The sequence below is a fragment of the Leptopilina boulardi genome, unplaced genomic scaffold, assembly GCF_019393585.1.
Source record: "Leptopilina boulardi isolate dan_hultmark-lab unplaced genomic scaffold, ZJU_Lbou_2.1 LbouV2_165, whole genome shotgun sequence".
Taxonomy (NCBI): domain Eukaryota; kingdom Metazoa; phylum Arthropoda; class Insecta; order Hymenoptera; family Figitidae; genus Leptopilina; species Leptopilina boulardi.
In genome coordinates, this window is record NW_026137713.1 from 2,923,443 (window position 1) to 2,945,196 (window position 21,754).

Genomic DNA, 21,754 nt, shown 5'->3' on the forward strand with positions numbered 1-21,754 from the left:
GAATCCTCAAATTACGTTTCCATTAAAGGAACCGGTACTTGGATGTTTTAAATCTACTATATATTGCTTCGTAAAAATAAATGTTGAAAGCGCGTTTGGTGCGCGCTTTCAGAATCGCGGTGTTGTACCCTTGGGGCAAAATTGAGATTATTTAGTAAATCGTTTTCAAACTAAAGAACTATACTCGAGAGAGTGTTCCTTTAATTTTTTTTTTGAAGGGCCGCCAAAATGGTCATTTGGAATAATAACAATATAACTAAAGTCTGAGTCTCGTTTATAATTAATACTTACAGTGGGTAGCTGTGGTGAGCATGAGAGTAGCTTGTTTTTACGCATTGCGCCGGCATATATGTGCATGCACCGGCGAGGCGCGAGTACAAACCACGTGTGCTTATTCACAAACTTATCTTTTTTTTTAAAAAAAAACGTATTCACCCCACTATACAAATATTTTACACTCTCATTTTTCTAAACAACTGTTTTTACAATAAACACTATCTTGAAAAATTTCCAAAAACTTTCATTTTCATAAAACACACTATTTTTTTTGGGGGGAAAATTATAAATTCACTTTAAAAAATATAACACATTGTCAAAACTAATAATTAATGACAAAAAAGAAAAAAAATCTCTTTTTGAACGTTTATTTCGTTGAATTAGTTAATTAGTGTAATCATTTTTAAAGTCGATAGTGTTGGGGGACAGGAAAATGAAAGTGTGTAGTTTTAATTAAAGATAATTGAGTATCACGAGATATGCGTGTATTCCTATAGAGTCGAATTGTATATAATGATCATGATGTTGATGATGATAATGATGGTGGTACAAAAGCGAGTCTGCGACTTCCCAGTCGGATGACCATCGCAGAACTGAACCAACTCTCAACTAAACTGTGACTGCTGACTGAGCTCAGGGAACTCTTTGAGGCGCAAGAGAGAGAGAGAGAGAGAGAGAGAGAGAGAAAGAGAGATGTATATATATATGGTGCTTCGGTTCGTTACATACGCATGTCGCAGACTCACACGAACACGCGTGCCACGCACGTGGACCATTATATATTATTGCGCCCACGGTTTACTCGAAAATATGGTTCCATAAATGAAATTAAAACAAAATGTTTGTAGAAAAATTTAAAGAATTTCAAATCTAGTTTGAAATTTTAAAAGTGACTTTAGATTTGTTATCAGCAACCCCTAAATATCGAATATTGATTAAAGAACTTATTTAACTGAAATTTTATTTATTTATTTAGTCAAATTTTCATTTAACATAATTCTTATTTGGCAGAGCAAGTTGGTTAGAAAAAAATTCTATCGTATTAGGCATAAAAATTAGAAAATTAATGCAAAGTATTCTGAAATATTTTATAGATAATAAAAGATTAGAAGTAAGTAGGCTCAATGTCATTTGTGAATATAGTTGTGGTCCATTGTTGTGTAATTATTTTCGGAGAAAAATAAATTTTTCTTCTCTTTGAGAAGAAATTAAAGAACTTCTTGAAAAAAAAAATATATATATATATGTCATACTTCAGCTCGGAAATTAGGTTAAACTCCTCCATTAAAAAGTATAATCTCTGACAATGAAATATAGCGATATTATTTTGTAAATAGTTATATCTTTTTTTTTTTTTTTTACTGAAATTATTGACGCCTTTTCGAATAAACTTTTTTCTCTCCCTCCTCAGTGGTGAATCTAAAGTTCGATAAAATATGCATTTTTCATTTGTGTGTGAAAATGAGGCTTTTATCTCCCGCTGAGAAGTTTGATAGATTATTATGAGCAGTGGGTTAGATAAGTTGTGTAATATAAAATGATTCATGAATGAAGAAACGTTAATATATATAAAAATAATATCATTTATATTAAAGAAAATAATAATAATAATCAACTGGTTTTTGCGTCTGTCACAATTATAATAGTTAGTTGTTATAATAGTTTTCTATATATGCGACTTTGAAATCAATAAGAAACTTTTCTCTTTTGCAATATTGACTCTTGTATACAAAATGATCATCATCTGTTTAGCAGGTTGAATATACTGCTATTTGAATCAGAGTCAATGAAATATTAACCCTTGAATGGAAACTAAGAAGTATCTTGAGAAATTAAATCGCATAGAGAGCGACGTAGACAAATGAATTGTACTCTTTTACATGGCTGGAAGAAAGGTCAGGGTCCAAGTTGATAATCTGTTATAGAATTTCAAAACAAACAAAAAATCTAATGCTGAATCCACTCTGATATTGCACCGAGAAAAATTGTTTATTATGTAAATTAGAGCATAAATATATTTTATAAATTTAAATATACATGGTAGACAAAATAAATGAGGCACTCGGAATAATAATTATTTATCAAATTGACATTTAACCGAAATAGTATTTTCTTTTTCCCGAATTGTTATTTCATTGAATTATGCCACTCAACTGAATTGTATTTAACAAAAATGTTATTAAGCCAAACTATTCTGCTAAATATCAATTCAGTTATACAACAATTTAGGTCAACTCGACTAACTATCGACTTTAAATAAAAAATTTGTTTAATTGACAATTTGGTTAAGTGTTAATTTAAATAAATATCGCGATCAAATTAAAATTTAGTTAAATAACAGGTTTTTAATATTGATAAATTTTATTTATTTATAATTTTTTGTGAAATTAAAGTTGATATTAAAATGTGGGAAGTGAATATTCATTTTTCTCGGTGCGATTATAATAAATCAGAGCAATTTTTTTCTCTCGCTCGCAGTATGAGACGAAACAAGGTGAATGTATTAAAATAATTTGACTTGTGGCTTATTGCAAATGGATCAAAGTGGAGGTTATCCTGTTTTTCAATTTTTTTTTCTACATTAAGACGTTAAAACATTTTCGATGTACTTAGTGCAATGACTATCAGACAAAACCACCTACGTTCAGCGACCTTCGTATATATGAATAACCTTTGATTTGACTCACGTATATAGTGTTGTCGTTATAATATGTTGGTGCGTTGAACGTTTCTTCTGCGCGCTTTTTTAATATTAAAAAAATCGTGAATAAGTGAATACACGCGAAGTTTAAACGTCCCAAGAGAGTGCGCTCAACTTTATAACATGAATTACCGCTTGTAACGTGCGTACACACTTAATCTTTCTTTTCACGTCAGGCCAATTGTATGGTGCACTCGTGTGTCAGGAAGATTTACTTACTTATTCAGATACAATCAATATTGTTATCCGCTCGATAGCTTTGTTTGAGACCCATAAAACTTACATATACAACATTAAAAGACCTAACTTACATATATATATATTTTAAACAGGTTTATATTTGCAACGCGAAAACAAGATCTTTTAATTAAGGAATAAATGCGTGTAACCAATAAAATTATTAAAGTGATTATTAGTCTCAATGGAGGGTAAAGTAATCAATTATAAATTAAAAGTTATTTATCACTTCGGGAGCTTCAAGGTTAACGCATGGAAATTTATAATGTAAGGAAGCTTTGAATCAATTATTTTCGCTAAAAATAGTTTTTTTTAGCAGTTTGTAATAATGTTTCTTTGTTGGATTTTTCAATTTTTTTTTATTGTACCTACTTCAATTAAAATAAGTTATTACTACTTTAAAAGTAAAATCTGAACTTTCCGCAGTTTCTAAGCTTCTCTGGCAATTTTTACTTCAGAAATAGTAAAATTTTCTCCTCAAATAGTAAAAATTATTCCGGAAATAGTAAATTTGACTATTTCGGGAGTAAAAATTGTCAAAAACTGCGGACAGTTCAGGTTTTACTTTTAAAATAGTAAAAGTTACTTTATTCGATTTTCCATTTTTCTTCGTGCACTGATTTATATTCTGCATACTTTTTGGCTTGCTTTTCTGTCAAAATTCATTATTTTCCCTCTCTGTATAAGTCCAATTCATACATTTAGTGACAGTGAATGTTCGTTAACAATAAATCTGTTGAAAAAAAATTTCGTAGAAGAAAATGTATGTGTAGCAATAGTGATTCTCTGTATAATGTACAGTACTATATACTTTCATTTATATATATATATATAAATGTGTGTGTAATCGGATGCTAAAAACGTGATATTTTGAAATTGCTTTTTCTCACAAGTCGGTCAGTTTTCGAAATCCGATAGTCTGGAAAGAATTCTGCGGTCTATGTTTTGGGAAATTTATTGCAAGAGGGGAAAACAGTCTGGATTGGGGGAGATATTGAGGATGTGACAAGAGTGGTAGGTCAGGCAGTAGAAAACAGAACTGAAAGGGAAGTTCTCTTTTTTTCATTCATTCATTCATTCATTCACAGTTAGTTTTTTTTTTTTTACTTTTCGACAACCGAGTTTAAATTTACTGATCCCTTAATTTGTTCCAAGTCACGCCATAAAGTGAAGGAACTTTTTCCTATAGGTATCTATATGTTTTTAAAACAATTCGTTGACAAATTTGGAAAGGATTTCTTTTAAAAATACCCATTTTTTATTTAGTCGATAAATAATCAAGTGTTTTGAAATTTGTTTAAAAAAGAAATTCTTTAATTTTTGGTTGTATTATTGATTAATGCACTTGCGTTTGATAAATAATTTAACTAATTTCGTCATTATTTGACATTTTTGAAGAGTATGTTTCAATTCTAGTTACACACCTGTCTATTTCAAATATAGAGAACTTGTTGAGAATGAAATAGTTGTTTGAAAAAAAGAAAGAAATGAAAATTGTTTTTCCCATATGCACGAATATATCCAAATCATTGACGCACTCGCGGCACATATAAAAAAATAATTTAGATGAGACAGAGTCCCAAGCTAATATTTGTTTTAACAACATCTCAAGCTTCCGTTCTAAACATACATAAAGCTTCTGAAGATCCTCATCGAGCACTTGAACGACAATTTTTTTTTTTTTAAGATTCTGTCATATAACGGATACCAGATGACTATGTACATTAGAAAATGGTGATAGAAGTATTTTCTCTGTCTTGGAATTTTAATTATTTCTGTTTTGAGATTATAATTAATATACATATTTCAAGTAAAAGTATGAGCTTTTGATTATGGTGTGTAAAATATTATTATGTTGAAGCGATTTTCTCGTCGTATCTCATTATGTCATGTGTCTGGGGACCTGGGTTTCGTTTTCAATCCTAAATTTATCACAGGGAGAGACTAGAGCGTTCCGCATTCCAAAAACTGCATTAGGATCAATGCTGCTGCGCAAAGAACAGCTGTTAGATGACCCGGCGAGATATCAAAATGGGGACCAATGTGTTTTGTAACTGATGGTAACCATAGACACACACTTTGAATACATAGTTGACGATATTTTTGGAATTATTCGTATAATTTATATACAAGTCTAATATCTTCAGACGATATTCATATATATTTTCATGTGATTCAAAATACTAATGCAAAATTGTTCATTTAACATAAAATGTTTCAAAGTTGTTTTAAATAGTATTTTCAAAAATAGTTAATAGTATTTCTAAACGTTGGTACTTTTAATAGTTTTCTAAGAATTTTATCTATTTCTTTTTATTGTTTTTCGTTTTTTTTTTTTTTTTTTTTTTTGACATTTCTATTTTTACAACACACGCAACTTGTAAAATGTATTAAAAATTTATATATATATATATATTCCATTGACGTCATTGGGTAATTGATAATTAGGTGCTGATTTACTGATGATAAGTGTGAAAAGTATACCAACCGAGTTGTCATCCGTGAGATATTCAGATATGAAATTTTAGTTTCTCTTTTTTCTCTTAACATTTCATGCTTTCGTGACACTGTCCACACTGTGTATATATGTATATGCTTCATTACCTTATGTCAAAATCAGCTTGTAAATTAGTCTTGACGATCATTTCGAATCGATTATTTTGTAACAATATTTTGTCTTCTTTTTTTGGCATTTATTTTTTTTTCAAAACGATTCTAATTTAATGGTTGTTAAACACGAACTCAATAAAAATAAATACCAATTATTCGGTTTCGTGATATAGAAAAAGAGTCATATATGCAATACATGTATGTATGTATGTGTATATATGTATAGCAAAAATGGAGTCTCCTTTTTTTCTCCCGCCTTCAATGAGACCGGAAGCGCTTAGATAACATATAACGGTCAAATTTCCGGTCGATTTCTTTCCGTCATTGAATATATTTCGTAACTATTATTGATTAATTTTTTTTTTTTTGCTAAACATAGTTAATGCAATTTGTAATAAATATATTTCTTTTTTCTTTACTTTTAAACTGAAATTTGTATTCTTTTTTACTATTATTTTCGATTGATATTAGATTGAATTAATGATTATTTGGGTCAACATTAATTTTTGATAAATATTATTTTGGATCGATATTAGTTTGGATCAATGACAATAGTAGTTTGGATCGTTACTAGTTTAGACCAATATTAGTTTGCATCAATATTAGCTTGAATCGATATTAGATTTCATCAATATTAGTTTGGATTGATATTACTTTGGACCAATATTACTTTGGATCAATATGTACTTTGGATCGATATTAGTTTGGATCAATATTAGTTTGGATCGATATTATTTTGGATCAATATTTACTTTGGATCGATATTAGTTCGGATCAATATTAGTTTGGATCAATATTACTTTAGATCAATATTACTTTGGATCAATATTTACTTTAGATCGATATTAGTTTGGATCAATATTAGTTTGGATCGATATTACTTTGGATCAATATTTACTTTGGATTGATATTAGTTTGGATCAATATTAATTTAGTTTGTAAAAAATATTGTTTGCATTTTTCTTTTTGTTTTATTAATTTTTTTTTGTCGTACTCTTTTAATTTTAATAATTCATTTTATTTTGCATTATCTCATTTTGTTTTTATTCTTTTTTACTTTAGAACTTTTTTTTTTTATTGGAAACTTAAAACATTTCAATTCACATATAAAATACATAAACAATAATAGTGACATTATCGTGCGAACGTTAAATTCACATTATATGTCAGTGAAATATTTTTTTCTGACAAATATCAGACTACGTTTTTCATTTCATTTGACATGTTCGCAAGATACACGCGTGTGCAAACGCTTTACGATAATCTGTGTGCAACGACCTACACGGAAGGTAGAGAATAAACAGCGACTGAAATGTGAAATATTTTGACAAAAAGCTATATACGCGCAGACTGTAATCCACGCGCGCGGTAAAAATTGAAAACATTCAATTCAGTTAGGTTTATTTATTTTAAAGTTGGTTGAAAATTCTCGAGGAAAAAAAAAATCTTTTCATTTATATTGCGTTCTCGCTAATATTTAAAAAAAAAGAAAGTATAATTGTAATTTTAATTAATTTTTTCCCTTCGCTACAAATTATATAAAGTCCTTCATAAACATTCGTTTTAATATTATTGCTGCTGTGTAGCTACATTTCTATATATATACACAGCAATCTCATATGGCATTCATGCAAAGTATTTTCCAATCACTTCAATATAAACTCGAATCCTTGGTGTGTCTCTATGCGCGCGATTCTTTGATAGAAATGTTCTCGAGATTAGAAAACTATATAATCCGATGTCGAGAGGCTATCAAGTATATTAACAAATAAATCCCATTTATCAATGTGACATGAAGGTGTAATAATCTACTCATTTCTTCGTTGTGTGTATAGATATAAATGTTCCTTGTTTGTCTTCTATTTACAACTTGTTCTTTAATGCAAAATTTCATACAATTAACATTAACTGATTTCTCACATTTATAATAATAATAATAATAAAATAATACTTTGGATAATATTAGTTATAGGATCGATAGTAGTTTAGATCAACATTTAGTTTTGTACGATATTAGTTTGGATAAAAATTTTGATATTAGTTAGGATCGATAGTTGATTTATGTTAAGTTTGGGATCAATAATAATTTAAATCGATGGTATTTAATCGATTTTAAATCCTTGAACCAATATTGATTTTTTAAGTGATATTTTTTTATTAATGAAATTTGTAAACCGGTATTTTTTTGATTCACTGAAATTTCTTTTTTTTTATGTTAAAGAAACTTTTCTTCTTTCTGTATAATTGCAATATTGTTCGCTTGTCAAATATTTCAATTTCCATCTTTTTTTGCTCATATAAATATACAGCTGGGCTATAATTGTTACACTCAAATGGTTATATGCCGGGCTTAATCTCCTTCGAAACTTTTTTTTCTGCTTGTTCCCAGTTTACATGTCTTGTGTAAATACTAAATGTCATCCGGTGACAATGAGTCACTGCATCTTTTTCTTACTGAGTTTGCAAATATGAACATAGCCAGACTGCTTGGCTCTCGTTCGCATCATCTTCTTCTTATTCTTTTTTTTCTTTACTCTTTTAAGATAATCTCGTGCATAAAATGAGTCTCTCTCTGCAAACTGGCACGAGTGCTTGTAAAGCGTTTGTCAAAAAAAAAAAAAAAAATTATTTATTTTTGCCAATAATATATAATGTAATTGCCCTTAAATTATTAAAGTATCGTAATTAAGCTGCTCATATATTTTCTCAGTTTTGACATATATCGCACAAAGTATAATATTTAATGATCTCAATAAAATCACTTTATGCATTCACTTGCGGTGTTTACATTTGCATAGTGTTTATATCCACAAAGTATGTATTTAATACGCACTAAAAATGATTAAAAAATAAATATATATATTGTTTTTTTTTTGGTTCTTTTATATTCTTTTCCGCATTATTTTTAATTAAAAAATTTGGTTATTTATTTTATTTGATGATGATTGTCGTGTTTAATGCATTTAATTATATATTGATTAACAAGAAATTTCTACCGTTAACATTGAGCTCTGTGCACTTGGTATATAGTTGAATATTAACAATGCATATGGACATTCGGAAATGAATGCGTTGACATCTTCATTAGCTTGCTGGAATATATGCACCCGTAACTGCTGATAATTGGTATCAGTTTACGTATATTATTGTACTGAGACATATACATATATTATTATTATTATTCACATTTTTTAATTTTGTTCTGAAAATTAGGTATGAATGTCAATTATGAAACAGTTTTTTTTTTTCATTAATAGAAGTGAATAGTGTCGGAAATTTGGAATTCTTCTTTAAATCCTCTGAGAGTACCGTTTGTCCATAAATTTTAGATAAGGTATCATCCGATTTGGTAATGGAAATAATATTCTATTGAATTGATTTTCTTCACTTAGTAAATCTTCCTTTTAAAGGGATGGGGGGGGGCGTGGTCACTGTAAATTCTAAATTTATTTAACATTACTATAATTTTTTTTTCATTGAAAAAATTTATATATATATATATATATATATATTGTAAATTTACAACACTCGCATATTTGACCGAAGGTTTTCAAGGGTCATTATTGTTCGTTGAATCGTTATGGAGGCTTGAATCAAGCCGTTCGAATATTCAAGAGTGTCACCTGCATTTGACAAGCGTGAATAAAGTTTTCGTCACGTTTGTATATATATGTATATGGTATTCACTCGCGCCCATGGAGAGAGTAACCTCATGTTAGGTAATTTAAAAATAATATAAAAGGTGGCAAGAGAAAAATGAAAGAATGCTTATACAGAGGGAGAAATTATGTGAATCTTTCTTGATATATATATATGTATATATGTGTTAGCAGTCATCAAGAAAAAAATATGGGGGGAGATTTCGTGTTGAGAGTAACATTTTCATTAACTTTGCGGTTATGGTGGTGCGTGACGTTGACGAGGATCCTGTAGTTTTATCTTGTCTTCTCTTTTTTTTTTTTTTTTTTTTTTTTGGTGTTTTAGCTCCTTTTAAAAGAACATCTTTCTTAAAAAAAACGTGGGAGGTCTAAGTAACTTTTTGCCCTTTGGCGAAACATAATATCTTTTATGTCGAACCTATGCCCCATTAGGTGCACGCACTTGGTTTTTTGTATAATCTTTTTCAATTGCGTCATTCAATGATATTTTAATTGCATCAATAATCATTTGTCGTTAAATTCTTATCTGAGACTATAATCGTTTTAAGAATATTTTTTCCTTGTATTTTTCTTTCACTTTTTTTTATTGGTTTCTTCAGTGAAATTTTTTTGTTTTATCCTGTCGGTATCATTTTTTTTTTACTGTCGGTGGCGCCTTTTTCTTTCCGTTATTTTTTTTCATTTTCCGATTTTTTTGTTGTTTCCTATTTTTTATTGTCTTTTTTTTAACATTTGGCTTTCATGAGTACATTTTTTTTTTTTTTTGGTTTTCATCTCATCATTTGAGTGGTTTCATTTGTTTTCTCTCATATAAACACCTCGGATCTATATATATATATATATATTTTTTTTTTTTTGAAATAAAATGACAAATGTTCATCAGTTGACTAATCCTCGAGAGGTGATAAAGAGCGGATTTTCTACAGTGGACACGATCGGTTCACTAGTCAATACGTAGAAATGCTCTTTTGCAGCTTGCAAGAATGCAATTTTTTATATATATATATATGTTTGTATTTTTGTCCTAAATGCATGTTCAATCGTGTGAAAGGAAAAACGTTAAACATATATTTCTTGTGTGTGACTATATAATGGCATACAATTTTCGAGGAACATATCGAATTTCAGAGAAGTTGTAATTATATGGGAGGTAATAATTTAGTACGTATAGTTTTTTTGGTTCTTTTTTGTCATATATAGGTATAGTTGTATTGTATACATAGAGATAGTGATTTACAAAATTATATTATATAGGACTGATAATTGAAATGAATTAAAATTGGTAGATATAAATTGAAAATACAAAAAAATAAAAACGCAGAGAAAAAAAATAAAGTTTACCACAAAAATTTGTAAGCGAGAATACATTTTTTTTTTTTTTTAAAAACATCTTTCTATACAACTCCACCCATCAGGACTCGACAGTTGGTATATATTTGAGGGTGGTCCGTTGTCGGTCGTTTTGCAGAGACCCCGGAAATTACACTGCCAAAACCAATGTAGAAAAACAAAACTGCATTATTCGAATTTGAAATTGCTCTCGAAATTCTCCAGACTTGTAAACGCCGAGTGATTGGATTTAGAAGTTTCTTGAGAGGATTGATTGGATTGATATTTATAGTTTGGATCGATATTACTTTGGATCAATATTTTTTTTTTGAATCAATATTAGATTGGATCAATATTAGTTTGGATCAATATTACTTTGGATCGATATTAGTTTGGATCAATAATAACATTAGTTTGGATCGTTTCTAGTTTGGACCGATATTAGTTTGGATCGATATTAATTTGAATTGATATTAGACTGGATCAATATTACTTTGGATCGATATTATTTTGGATCGATATTACTTTGTATCGATATTAGTTTGGATCAATATTACTTTGGATCGATATTAGTTTGGATCAATAATAATAGTAGTTTGGATCGTTATTAGTTTTGACCGATATTAGTTTGGATCGATATTACTTTGGATCAATATTAATTTGAATCGATATTAGACTGGATCAATATTACTTTGAATCGTTGTTAGTTTGGTGAAACCATATAATTCTCTCTATTCTTCTTGAACTATAAGGACAATTAAAAATTAATAGATATTTTTTTAAATAGCGAATTTTTGCTTATAATACAAAAACAAAAATGTGATGGGTACATATAGTTTTCTTGTATTTTATCATACGTCACGATATAAATAATAATTTTTAAATTTATTACACTCTTGATGTGTATACTCACGACTTATCGTGGGCATTTAATTTTCTCGTAAAAACATGTATGCCATCATATTTAAGAATGAAAAGAATAATGAAATATGCACGGAATATTAAAAATAGTAAAATTATTTCTCGTAAACTTTCCAATGTCATATGGTATTTATTGAAATTTTACATGATTTTATGCTTCTATACAATAAATACTTGATATGATTTATTGTTATTCCAGTGTGGAAATATATGTTAAGTTTACAACTAAGCATATATATGACGATTCAGAGAAACTGTTCCTAACTTTTGTAAAATTTTTCCAATTAAATTTTAAGACTTTCCGTCTCTAGTAGTAACAATCAATGGATAATAATATTGAATAATTTTTTTTTTTAAATATTTAACATCTATTTGTTGTTATTATTATTGTTAAAAGGAAATACTGTAAATTATTAGGGGGGAAAAATTTCGTTGTTCAATTTAGAATAAGACTGAATGCTTGACAGATAATTTGTGCTGATAATATGAAACAAATAATATATATATATATATATATATATATATATATATATATATATATATATATATATATATATATATATATATATATATATATATATATATATATATATATATAACGAATGCGGAAAAGAGATATATTTGAAAGTGAATGTAATTTTTTATCCGAGAGATTTTTTTTTATGTTAATTTTGAATTGAGGCAATTGGGTAAGACATACGGACTCACACCCACATATATTTTTTTCTTCCCCAAAAAGGGACCGACAATTCTAATTACCATTATTTTGCGGATCCCCGCGGCGACTTGAAATAAAAGAAAAATGATTGTTGGAAGCGCCCATTTGGACAAATTGACCGATTTAAACCGGACTTTGGCCCACTTGTTCAAGTGGGTGGTAATTATCAAATTAGCTCGATATTTATGAGTCTTCGCAATTTGTACAGACTGATATAAGGTCTTGTCGAAAACAATTTTTGTTTAAAAAATGCTTTGAAATTTTTTATAAATACTATCTTAAATAGTTGAATACTATTATATAACTACCAATGACTACAACTATCAACTATTATTAATAATTCTGCGTGGAAACAATATTATCAATGAAGTTAGTAAATTTAGAAATCAATATAATTAGGATTGATAGTGTTGTTGAACTATTTGCTAATTAAGAAGTAGAGGAAGTCATGTAGCTAATTGAGGCAGCTTATACCAGTTTGTTTTGTCAAACAATGTTCGTGTCGATCGGGTGTCTTCGATGTTTCGTTTATACGTGCTTCACATTATTGAAGATACAACCTTGTTGTAGAATGCATCTCTGCACATTATGTGTGTATATACACACGGAGACGATGAGAACAAGGGTGTCTATATATATGTATATGTTCGTAAACAGCGGAAATTGCAGGGAGAGCAAAGTCGTACGTTTTACACATGTGCAATCTTCTTGAATATGTGTGATATGTTTCAAATTATTATTTTTTTTTTAAAATTACAAACATGACTTGTTTCACAAAATTTACCTATTTTACATAATTTGACACTATATAACAATCGCGAAAATTTTTTTTATATAAAAATGTCACTAGCAGCGGTCTCACAGAAAAAAAGATTGTATAATGAAAGTTGTATGACCCAACTAGGAACAATTTATGCGTCTCATTAAGCACACACCTTGCACTTAAAAAAATTCAAATTCATATTATAGAGTACAATTTGGCATAAAAAATTGTTGTTAATTGTCTTTTCCTAATTTTCTTAAATATATATATATATATATATCTTATCCTGGGAGCGCATATTCGTTATAATTTGAAAGTGTATTGTTCGTGTCTTGGTTCAATGCCAGATTCAAAGTTGCTAGTCTTCACAAATACTTCACCCATCATAGTTAAAGAGACAACCATTTTCATAGATGATTTAGATACTGATAGTGTTTCCTTTTGTGATTCCAAGACGCAAACCTGTCACGACATTTGTCTTCATGAGAATAACATTGAAAATAGAATATGACTCAATTCTGTATAATCGTGGCAATTTCAATATATTTATTTGTATTTAAATAGAAAAATAAAGTAGGTACTTTAATGCAAAAATGTAATACATAAATATTGAATAGAAGTATAATGTCAAAAATTCTTTTCAATTTTATTTTTTATCTCCAATTACTTGGAATTATATATATCAGAGAAATATAGAAATATACCTCGACAGATTTTCTTTCTATAACATTTTCAAAAAACGAAATACGCAAATAGCTTCATTTTATAATACAGCCCATTCATATAGAAAGAGTATTTGTAAAGCCTTAAATGACTCAAAGATATGACCTAGTTTTAATACTTTTAATAGTTTCCTATTCGCTTTTAACGCATACATTTAAACTGGCATTAAAATTCTAATCTTACTTTTGAACCCTTCTCTGGATCATATTGTATACATGAAAAAAAAAAATGTTTTGAAATGAAATGTATTTTTTTTTTAATGTTGTAAACAATATTGTCCAGCGTGAATGAGGCAAATAAAACACATATCTCAATAAAATATGTGCGCACATTTCAAGTGAAACCCGTCGTATTTCTCTTTATGCAAAAGAAATATATAGGGAGGTTGTTGGAAAAGCTCTACTGCTTCTACGTACCCGATTAATATGCCACTAATACTAAGTAAGATCAAAGACAACTTCACTCTGCATACAGTAGGATGTTTGCATGCCCCAGGGCAACATACACACATTATATGTGTAAACGTATGAAAGTGACACCCAAGTGCGTTTTTTTGCCTTTCATGAGAGATAAAAAAAAGCAACAATTTTGCAACAGAACAGATTTCACATATCTGTATAATAATGTGTGGCAAAATCATAAGTTTTTATCTCTGTTGAATATTTTGAATCTTTGTGTTTGTTGCGTGCGAAAATATTTTATTTCAATTTAAAAATTTCAATTCCAATCGCTTAATTGCACTTACATTAGAACTATTTTTTATTACACTCTCAGTTTTACTTCAACAATTGATAATAGGAAACGATTATTTGGAAAAAATAAATTTTTTTTAACATAACATATTACTGTGTGACTGATAGATAAAAAATTTATTAAAATAATTTTTTCCAATTTGATTTTCTTGTATAGTCACTGTCGATGGTAATTTTAATTAATGTCAGTTATAGTTGAGGGTATATTTGCCGTTCTTTTGAATAATCCGATTTTTTTTTAATTTTCTTGGCCTCCTGTGGCGAACAAGAACAAAAGGATGAAAAAGGAGAGAGAGAGAGAGAGACTCCTACATTTCCACAAATAAAAAAAATAAATAGAAAAATGAAAAGAAAGTAAAAACCGATAATTAATTCGGTCACGTTTTGGCATTCTATTCAACGAAAGCCCACCGTTTTCTGCGCTAGCTATATAACTTTTTTTTTCTCTCTCTCTCTCTATACATATATATCTATAGACTTTCGATCTTTGTTTCTCATTCATCGTTGCGCCTTTCTTGTACTTAATTTTCTTGAACGATTATTTTCTTTATTTCTTTTTTTTCAAAATGTCATGACCCTTGAGTTTGATATACACAATAATGAACGAAGAAAGAAGAAATAAGCTCGAACGAAAAGGGATATATATATATAGATTGGTCTTCGTTCTACTTGAGTGAATTCGTATTTGCCAAAATGCCGATTCATGTCCATGTCTACATTTCGAAACTTTACAAAGTAATCTCCTCTTTCCAAGTTTTACACAGAGGTTTTGATTGTTTTAGAACAAGAAAAGTTGGCCTATAGAGAGAGGACAGATACAAAAGTTTTTAAACTCAAATATTGAGAAATATTACAACATTCAAAGAAGTTTTCTTTTGTGAATGTTTCGAAAAATATATTTTCAATTCGGTTTTTTTTTTGAAATTGGAATCTTACAACTTTAGATTACTGAAGTTATATATGTATTGCAAGAGAGTTTAAATACAGTTTCAATTAAAGAAATAATTCGTGAGCTTTTCGATTCGACATTAGGCAATTAACGATATATTTGGGGCCGAGAGAGAAGTTTCGCCTTTCAATTTACTTGGGGGCGGAAATTAAAATCGATCATTTCAATGATATATCTTGCGCTCTTTCTCTCGATATATATAAAATAAAATGAGATTTCCTTTCTTTTTTCATTTATCTTGGTTGCTTGGTTTTTTATTTCTTATCGTTGTTTTATTTTTATATATACCTTCAATGGGGAAATTAATTTCTATTCTTTCTGCAACTAAATGCTTTTTGATGCTGTGTGCCTGTGATATTTAATTAGAATTTCCACTGATCCAGTGTGCTACGTGTAATATTCATTAGGGGGTTGAGGTACTCGTATGTGAAAGTTTTAACGTAATTACGAGGATCGGAAGAGAGAGAATATTAATCTGAATTTCGATAACGGTTTAGGAAGACACGAAAGACGTGATTAAAGCAAGTGTTTCAAACTTATTTGGATTGAAAAATAATTTATTAGTTCTTAAAATCTATTATAAAACTATATAATATTATATTACTGATTAAATTCTGAACAAGTAAGTTCTAAATTATTTTTTATATGATTGCAAATTTTCCGAGTTGTTTAAGTTTAAAGTTTTGTGATGAAACATTCCCCCTCTACTATTTCCTTGACGACATGAAATATTTTCATTTAAATTTTAAATAACTCGAAATATATGCAACCATTTAGAAAAATAGCTCATAGGGAATCAAGAGAATGCAAATTTCTAAAAGAATCTAATAATTAATTTTGATATTTATTTACGATATACAAATGAACTCGTCAATTTCACTTTTCATTTATATATATATTATATATTTTTGTCAATTTCCCTGAAAGCCTCTCGAGAAAACTATTTATCATTGATTCGCTGATAGGAGAAAGTTGTATCTGGACCAAAGAAGAAGGAAAGTTTTAAAAAGAATTTTTCTTGAACTATTTTGAAAAATGAAACAGGCTCGATCATTCAAGTGGACTACGTCGTTGTCTCGCTAACTCTATATATTTCTATTACCCAGAACGGTACTTCTTCCTGTAACCCTCTCAGCAGCATACTGACCCAGATATGCCAGAAACTCTCTTGGCACGTTAGCCAATTCACGAATCCAGTCGTTTTATATATACAACTTTTATCATTTTTTAACAATTAATAAATTCTTGAGTTGCGGTTATTGTAACAAGCATAATAATATAACACTTGAGAATCTCATGTCAAAGTTGAGTTTGATTAGTACAACATTTCATAAGGACGTGTTTCTTATTTAAAAAAAAAAAAAATCGAGAAAAATTGTGATTTATTTTCATGACGGATAATAATAATTAAGAGATGGAAAGTCATGTAGGTTGGCATTCCTGGTTTATGTTTAGGAGATAGTCTGCAATTTAAATAGGTGTGTGTGTGTGTTCTAGTTATACGTCGGTCAGTTGGAAAGTTTTTCTTCTTGTTCAATGTGCACATCTCTTATATACACTATAAGTGTGTATGTGTTCTTTGAAAAATTATGAACTCGACTGGAAGCACGTATAGACGAAAAAGAACTTTACTACTCTTTCTCTCTCTCTCTCTTCTCTTGACTCCCCCGTATAGCTTGAAAACGGTAACGATCTCTTAGCAACCCTCTCAACATCCTGACCCAGCTGTGTCGGATCTTGGCACGTTCTCCAATCTACAATTTCTCATCATGGCGGTTTAATCTTAAGAGTATTATGTGCAGCTTTCATTTGATACTTGTACGAACGGTTAAGAAGAAAAAACAGTCAAATAATAATTGAACAAAAAACAGAAGTCCATTTCAGAAAATTGGTTGAAGAATATATTTTCAAGCTTTGTTTTTTGCACGTATTTTGTAAAATTATCGTAACAGATTGCCAAGCTTGCGCGGTACAGAAAGCTTGTGGCAAGTAACAAAATGTTCACACAGAAAAAACGCTGGATAAATTTTGTTGTGGGTAATTGTAACCAAACATATAGTCATTAGGCATAGGTACACCGAGAAAAATGGAAAAACGAATAAATTAAACTACTTTAAAAGTAAAATCTGAACTGTCAGCAATTTCTGACAATTTTTACTTCAGAAATAGTAAAATTTACTCCTGAAAAGTTTTACTATTTCTGGAGTAAAAATTGATAGAAATGCGCAGAAACTTCAGTTCCGGTTTTACTTTTAAAGTATAGTAAAAGTTACTTTATTCCTTTTTCCATTTTATACGGCATATATAGTCATCAGTGGAAGCAAACAGTATAGAAAAAAATCGACAGTAGGGACTACTTATTAGGCAGTAGAGAAATGCTTTCAGCAAATGCAGACAGTATGGGACAGACATACATTAAAAATATAGACACATTTCCTTTCTTATTTTTCATCTATGATGATTTAACCTTGCTTTTTGCATATTACCGCACCTTGTAATCTTGAACTTTGTTCTAACAATATTATATTTTATTAAAAGCGAAGTCTTATAACCCAGTGCCACCATTGCAAAGGTAATATGCATAAATGGATTGTCCCACAAACTTGTAAGGGTAAAGTTTACTGTGACAATTGTATACAATGATTGACAGAGGAAATATCAGAACATTTGTAATATCTTTAACTTTACATTATATAAAAATTGCATAATTTTCATTTTGATTTTCAACACTGCTTAAAATTCTTATTATATATATATATAGAGAGAAAATTTCATCTTTTCTTGATGAATTTCTTTTTCTTTAACCGCGTTTGAAACGACATACATCATCAGAGAAACTTGATTCACAGCATTCTCGAGAACTGGTAAATATAAGACGTGTTTAGTCTGGTCTGAAAGATTTTTATGTAAAAATTCTATTTTGCACTTGTGAGACACACAACTGTTTATGTATATATAGTTATGCGTTAGGCAGACAATGTTATGGTTAAAAAAAAATGAGTTGTAAGGCTCTAAAAATTTTGTTCTTAAATTTCACTTTATGGTCTAAGGGAATGTCCTTATGGGACTAAATTTCAATTCAGAGTTTCTTCGCTTCAGATGGCAGTTTGCGTTTAATCACCTTAAGTTTAATCGTATTTTATAATATACGCGAGCTAAAGACAATGCCACGAATATATGTTTAAAAAAAAGACATGTCAACAAATAGTAAAAAGTTACGAGGCAATACTTCAATTTGTGTAGTACGCATTGCAAGACATTTATGGAGCCAAACATTTTTAATGGCTACATGAAAAAGCACAACTCGTATACCACACAATGTATGATAATAAAAAAAAAAACAATGTCCATTGTTCTTTAATGGCAAAAATGCACGGAGAAAAATGGAAAAACGAATAAAGTAACTTTTACTACTTTAAAAGTAAAATTGGACCTGTCCGAAGTTTCTGCGCATCTCTGGCAACTTTTACTCGAAAAATAGTAAAATTGACTATTTCTGTAGTAAATTGTACTGTTTCCGTAGTAATTTTTACTATTTCTTAAGTAAATTTTACTATTTTTGGAGTAAAAGTTGCCAGAGATGCGCAGAAACTTCGGACAGGTCCAATTTTACTTTTAAAGTAGTAAAAGTTACTTTTTCTTTTTTTCCGTGTGAGAAAAAATAGGATGCGAAACTTTTGGTGATGTTAAGTTAAATTTTTATGGTATGAAATTTAATTCAATGACATACGTTCTTGAAATATCATAACGGATTTTATTTGTGACGAAGAAATAATCACTATAAGGATTGTATTAGTTTGAATTTTTAAGTGTTACTTGAATCAATAGTACTTGAATCCATAGTATTTGAATCAACAGTACTTGTATCGATACTAAATGAGTCAACAGTACATGTATCTATATAGTAGATGAGTCAATAGTACTTGTATCGATAGTAGATGAGTCAATAGTATATATTCGTGTCTATATAGTAGATGAGTCTGTAGTAGTATCGATAGTAAATGAGTCAAAAGTAGTTAAATCAATAGTACTTGTATCCATAGGAAATGAGTAAATAGTTCTTGTAACCATAGTAGATGAACTAAAAGTAGTTGAGTCAATAGTATTTGTATCGATAGAATATATGAATCACTAGTAGTTGAGTCAATAGTACTTGAATCAATAGTATTTGTATTAATAGTGTATGGGTCAATTGTAGTTGAGTCAATAGTATTTGTATCGATAGAATATATGAATCACTAGTAGTTGAGTCAATAGTACTTGAATCAATAGTATTTGTATTAATAGTGTATGGGTCAATTGTAGTTGAGTCAATAGTATTTGTATCGATAGAATATGAGTCAATAGTAGTCGAGTCAATAGTACTTATATCGATAGTAGATGGATCAATAGTGGTTGAGTCAATATTACTTGAATTAATAGTACTTGAATCAATAGAACTTGAATCAATAGTACTTAAATAAATAGTACTTGAATCAATAGTATACTTGAATCACTAGTACTTGAATCAATAGTATTTTAAACGATTCTGAAATCAATTACTATACTTTTTCAAGCATAACTCTTCCGTGTGTCCAATTTTTAATGAAGATTTGTGTAAAACTAGGAATTTTCGTTGTCTTTGAATATATGATCAATTCTATTTAATATGGTATAGATAATAAATTTCCGGTTGAAAGCAAAATGTGCGCATTTTATATATATATATATATACTATAGAATATATATGTGTATAGTCTGGAATTTGTAATCGATCGGGCGTTCAAGAGATTATTCGTATTCGAGAGAGTCTTTCGAGTAAGTATGTTACAGCAGGAGAGCATCAGCAGCAAAGCACTATTCTAGCATTGCGCAACAAACCAACGCCTCCCTGTGACTAATTACTCGACACTGCATCCTTCGCATGCAATGCGCATTCCAACGGGAATTTGTCCTGCGGGAAGCTGACCGTCGTCGCGTCGCTTTCTGACTTCAAAACAATGTGGAATACCACGAAGTACACATTTGTACGTGGCTAAAATCAATAAAGCAAGATGGGTGCAGATTTTTATTGTCTTTTGTATTGTTCAATTGTTTTTTTTTCTTTCTTTTCTTTTGCTACCGTATAAAGCAGTTAATATTTGACAAGTTATTGGCTTTGAACAGAATTCCTTTGATATATTTTATTATAGTTGGTATATTTATATGTATTACACAAAACTATTTTCTTCTTAGTTGGCACGATCATTTTACTGGTTGGATTTAGATGGGTATTTTATTAGTGTGATTATTTTATTTATGAAAACGACTATTTTACCAACTTAAATGGATTCTATAGAGTTAAGTAGATGTATCAACTAATAACGTGGATATCTCGTTGCTATTAAAACACTTTACGTACAAAGTATGTATGCATTGGTATACATATTATATGTATAAAGTAGTTAGGCCAACAGTCGGTTCTTCTTTTTTTTTTGTTGTTGTGTTGAGTTAAGTAATAAAACGAGGAGGAAATGCAGATTGAATAACGTATATTATATACTCTGTTAGTTGAGATGTGTGAAAATTCGCTTACAAGTTATTCTTTTGAATGAATATATTCATTTGTAATACTTCCTAATGAATAAGTAAATTCTAGTTATATGAATTGATTGAAATAATACGAATACTTTTCTTTGAAAATTATGTTCTACAATTTTGTGGAAGAAAAATAATTTTTTCAAGGAAAGAAAAAATTCTGATAATATTTGTTTTTTTTTGTGATTAGTAATTCCCACGTGAAATTGATTTAAAGTTTTTATACAAAATGTGTTCGCCGAGCGAATTGCAAGTCCATTGGTATTTATGGAAATGGAGCCCATGGTTCTTCGATACGTTTAAGTGCACTTTATTCAGAGTGATGCACCAGGCCGTAGGATACGGAAATACAAACAGGTATTTGTCTATACTTGTATGTTGACACATTCGCTTTTTTTTTATAGTGCACACGAGGCTAAATGTAAACACGATCTAAAAAAAAATGTTGGATAAGGAAATAAAAAGTAAACTACGGAATGATTGGAACAATTTAAAAATTCTGAATTATCAATGTTCGAATATTTTGAATTAGTATGAAAAGATTTATTTAATAATTATTA

General features: G+C 29.2%; 2 protein-coding genes across 6 annotated transcripts in view; one reads left to right on the forward strand and one right to left on the reverse strand.

Annotated features, from left to right (window-relative positions):
- Positions 1 to 21,754, forward strand: part of LOC127277281 (mediator of RNA polymerase II transcription subunit 20) — a 77,448-nt gene that overhangs the window by 29,675 nt on the left and 26,019 nt on the right. The gene's annotated exons all lie outside the window — the stretch shown is intronic.
- The window catches only part of LOC127277278 (facilitated trehalose transporter Tret1-2 homolog), a 220,635-nt gene that overhangs the window by 25,780 nt on the left and 173,101 nt on the right, over positions 1 to 21,754 (reverse strand). Inside the window, exon 1 of one of the 5 annotated variants that reach the window (XM_051298260.1) lies at positions 292 to 885. The exons of the other annotated variants lie outside the window; for them this stretch is intronic. Coding sequence (XP_051154217.1) covers positions 292 to 357 — 66 coding nt within the window. The 5' untranslated portion in view covers positions 358 to 885. Of the gene's footprint in view, positions 1 to 291; positions 886 to 21,754 lie in introns of those variants that run through there. 5 annotated transcript variants of the gene reach the window in all.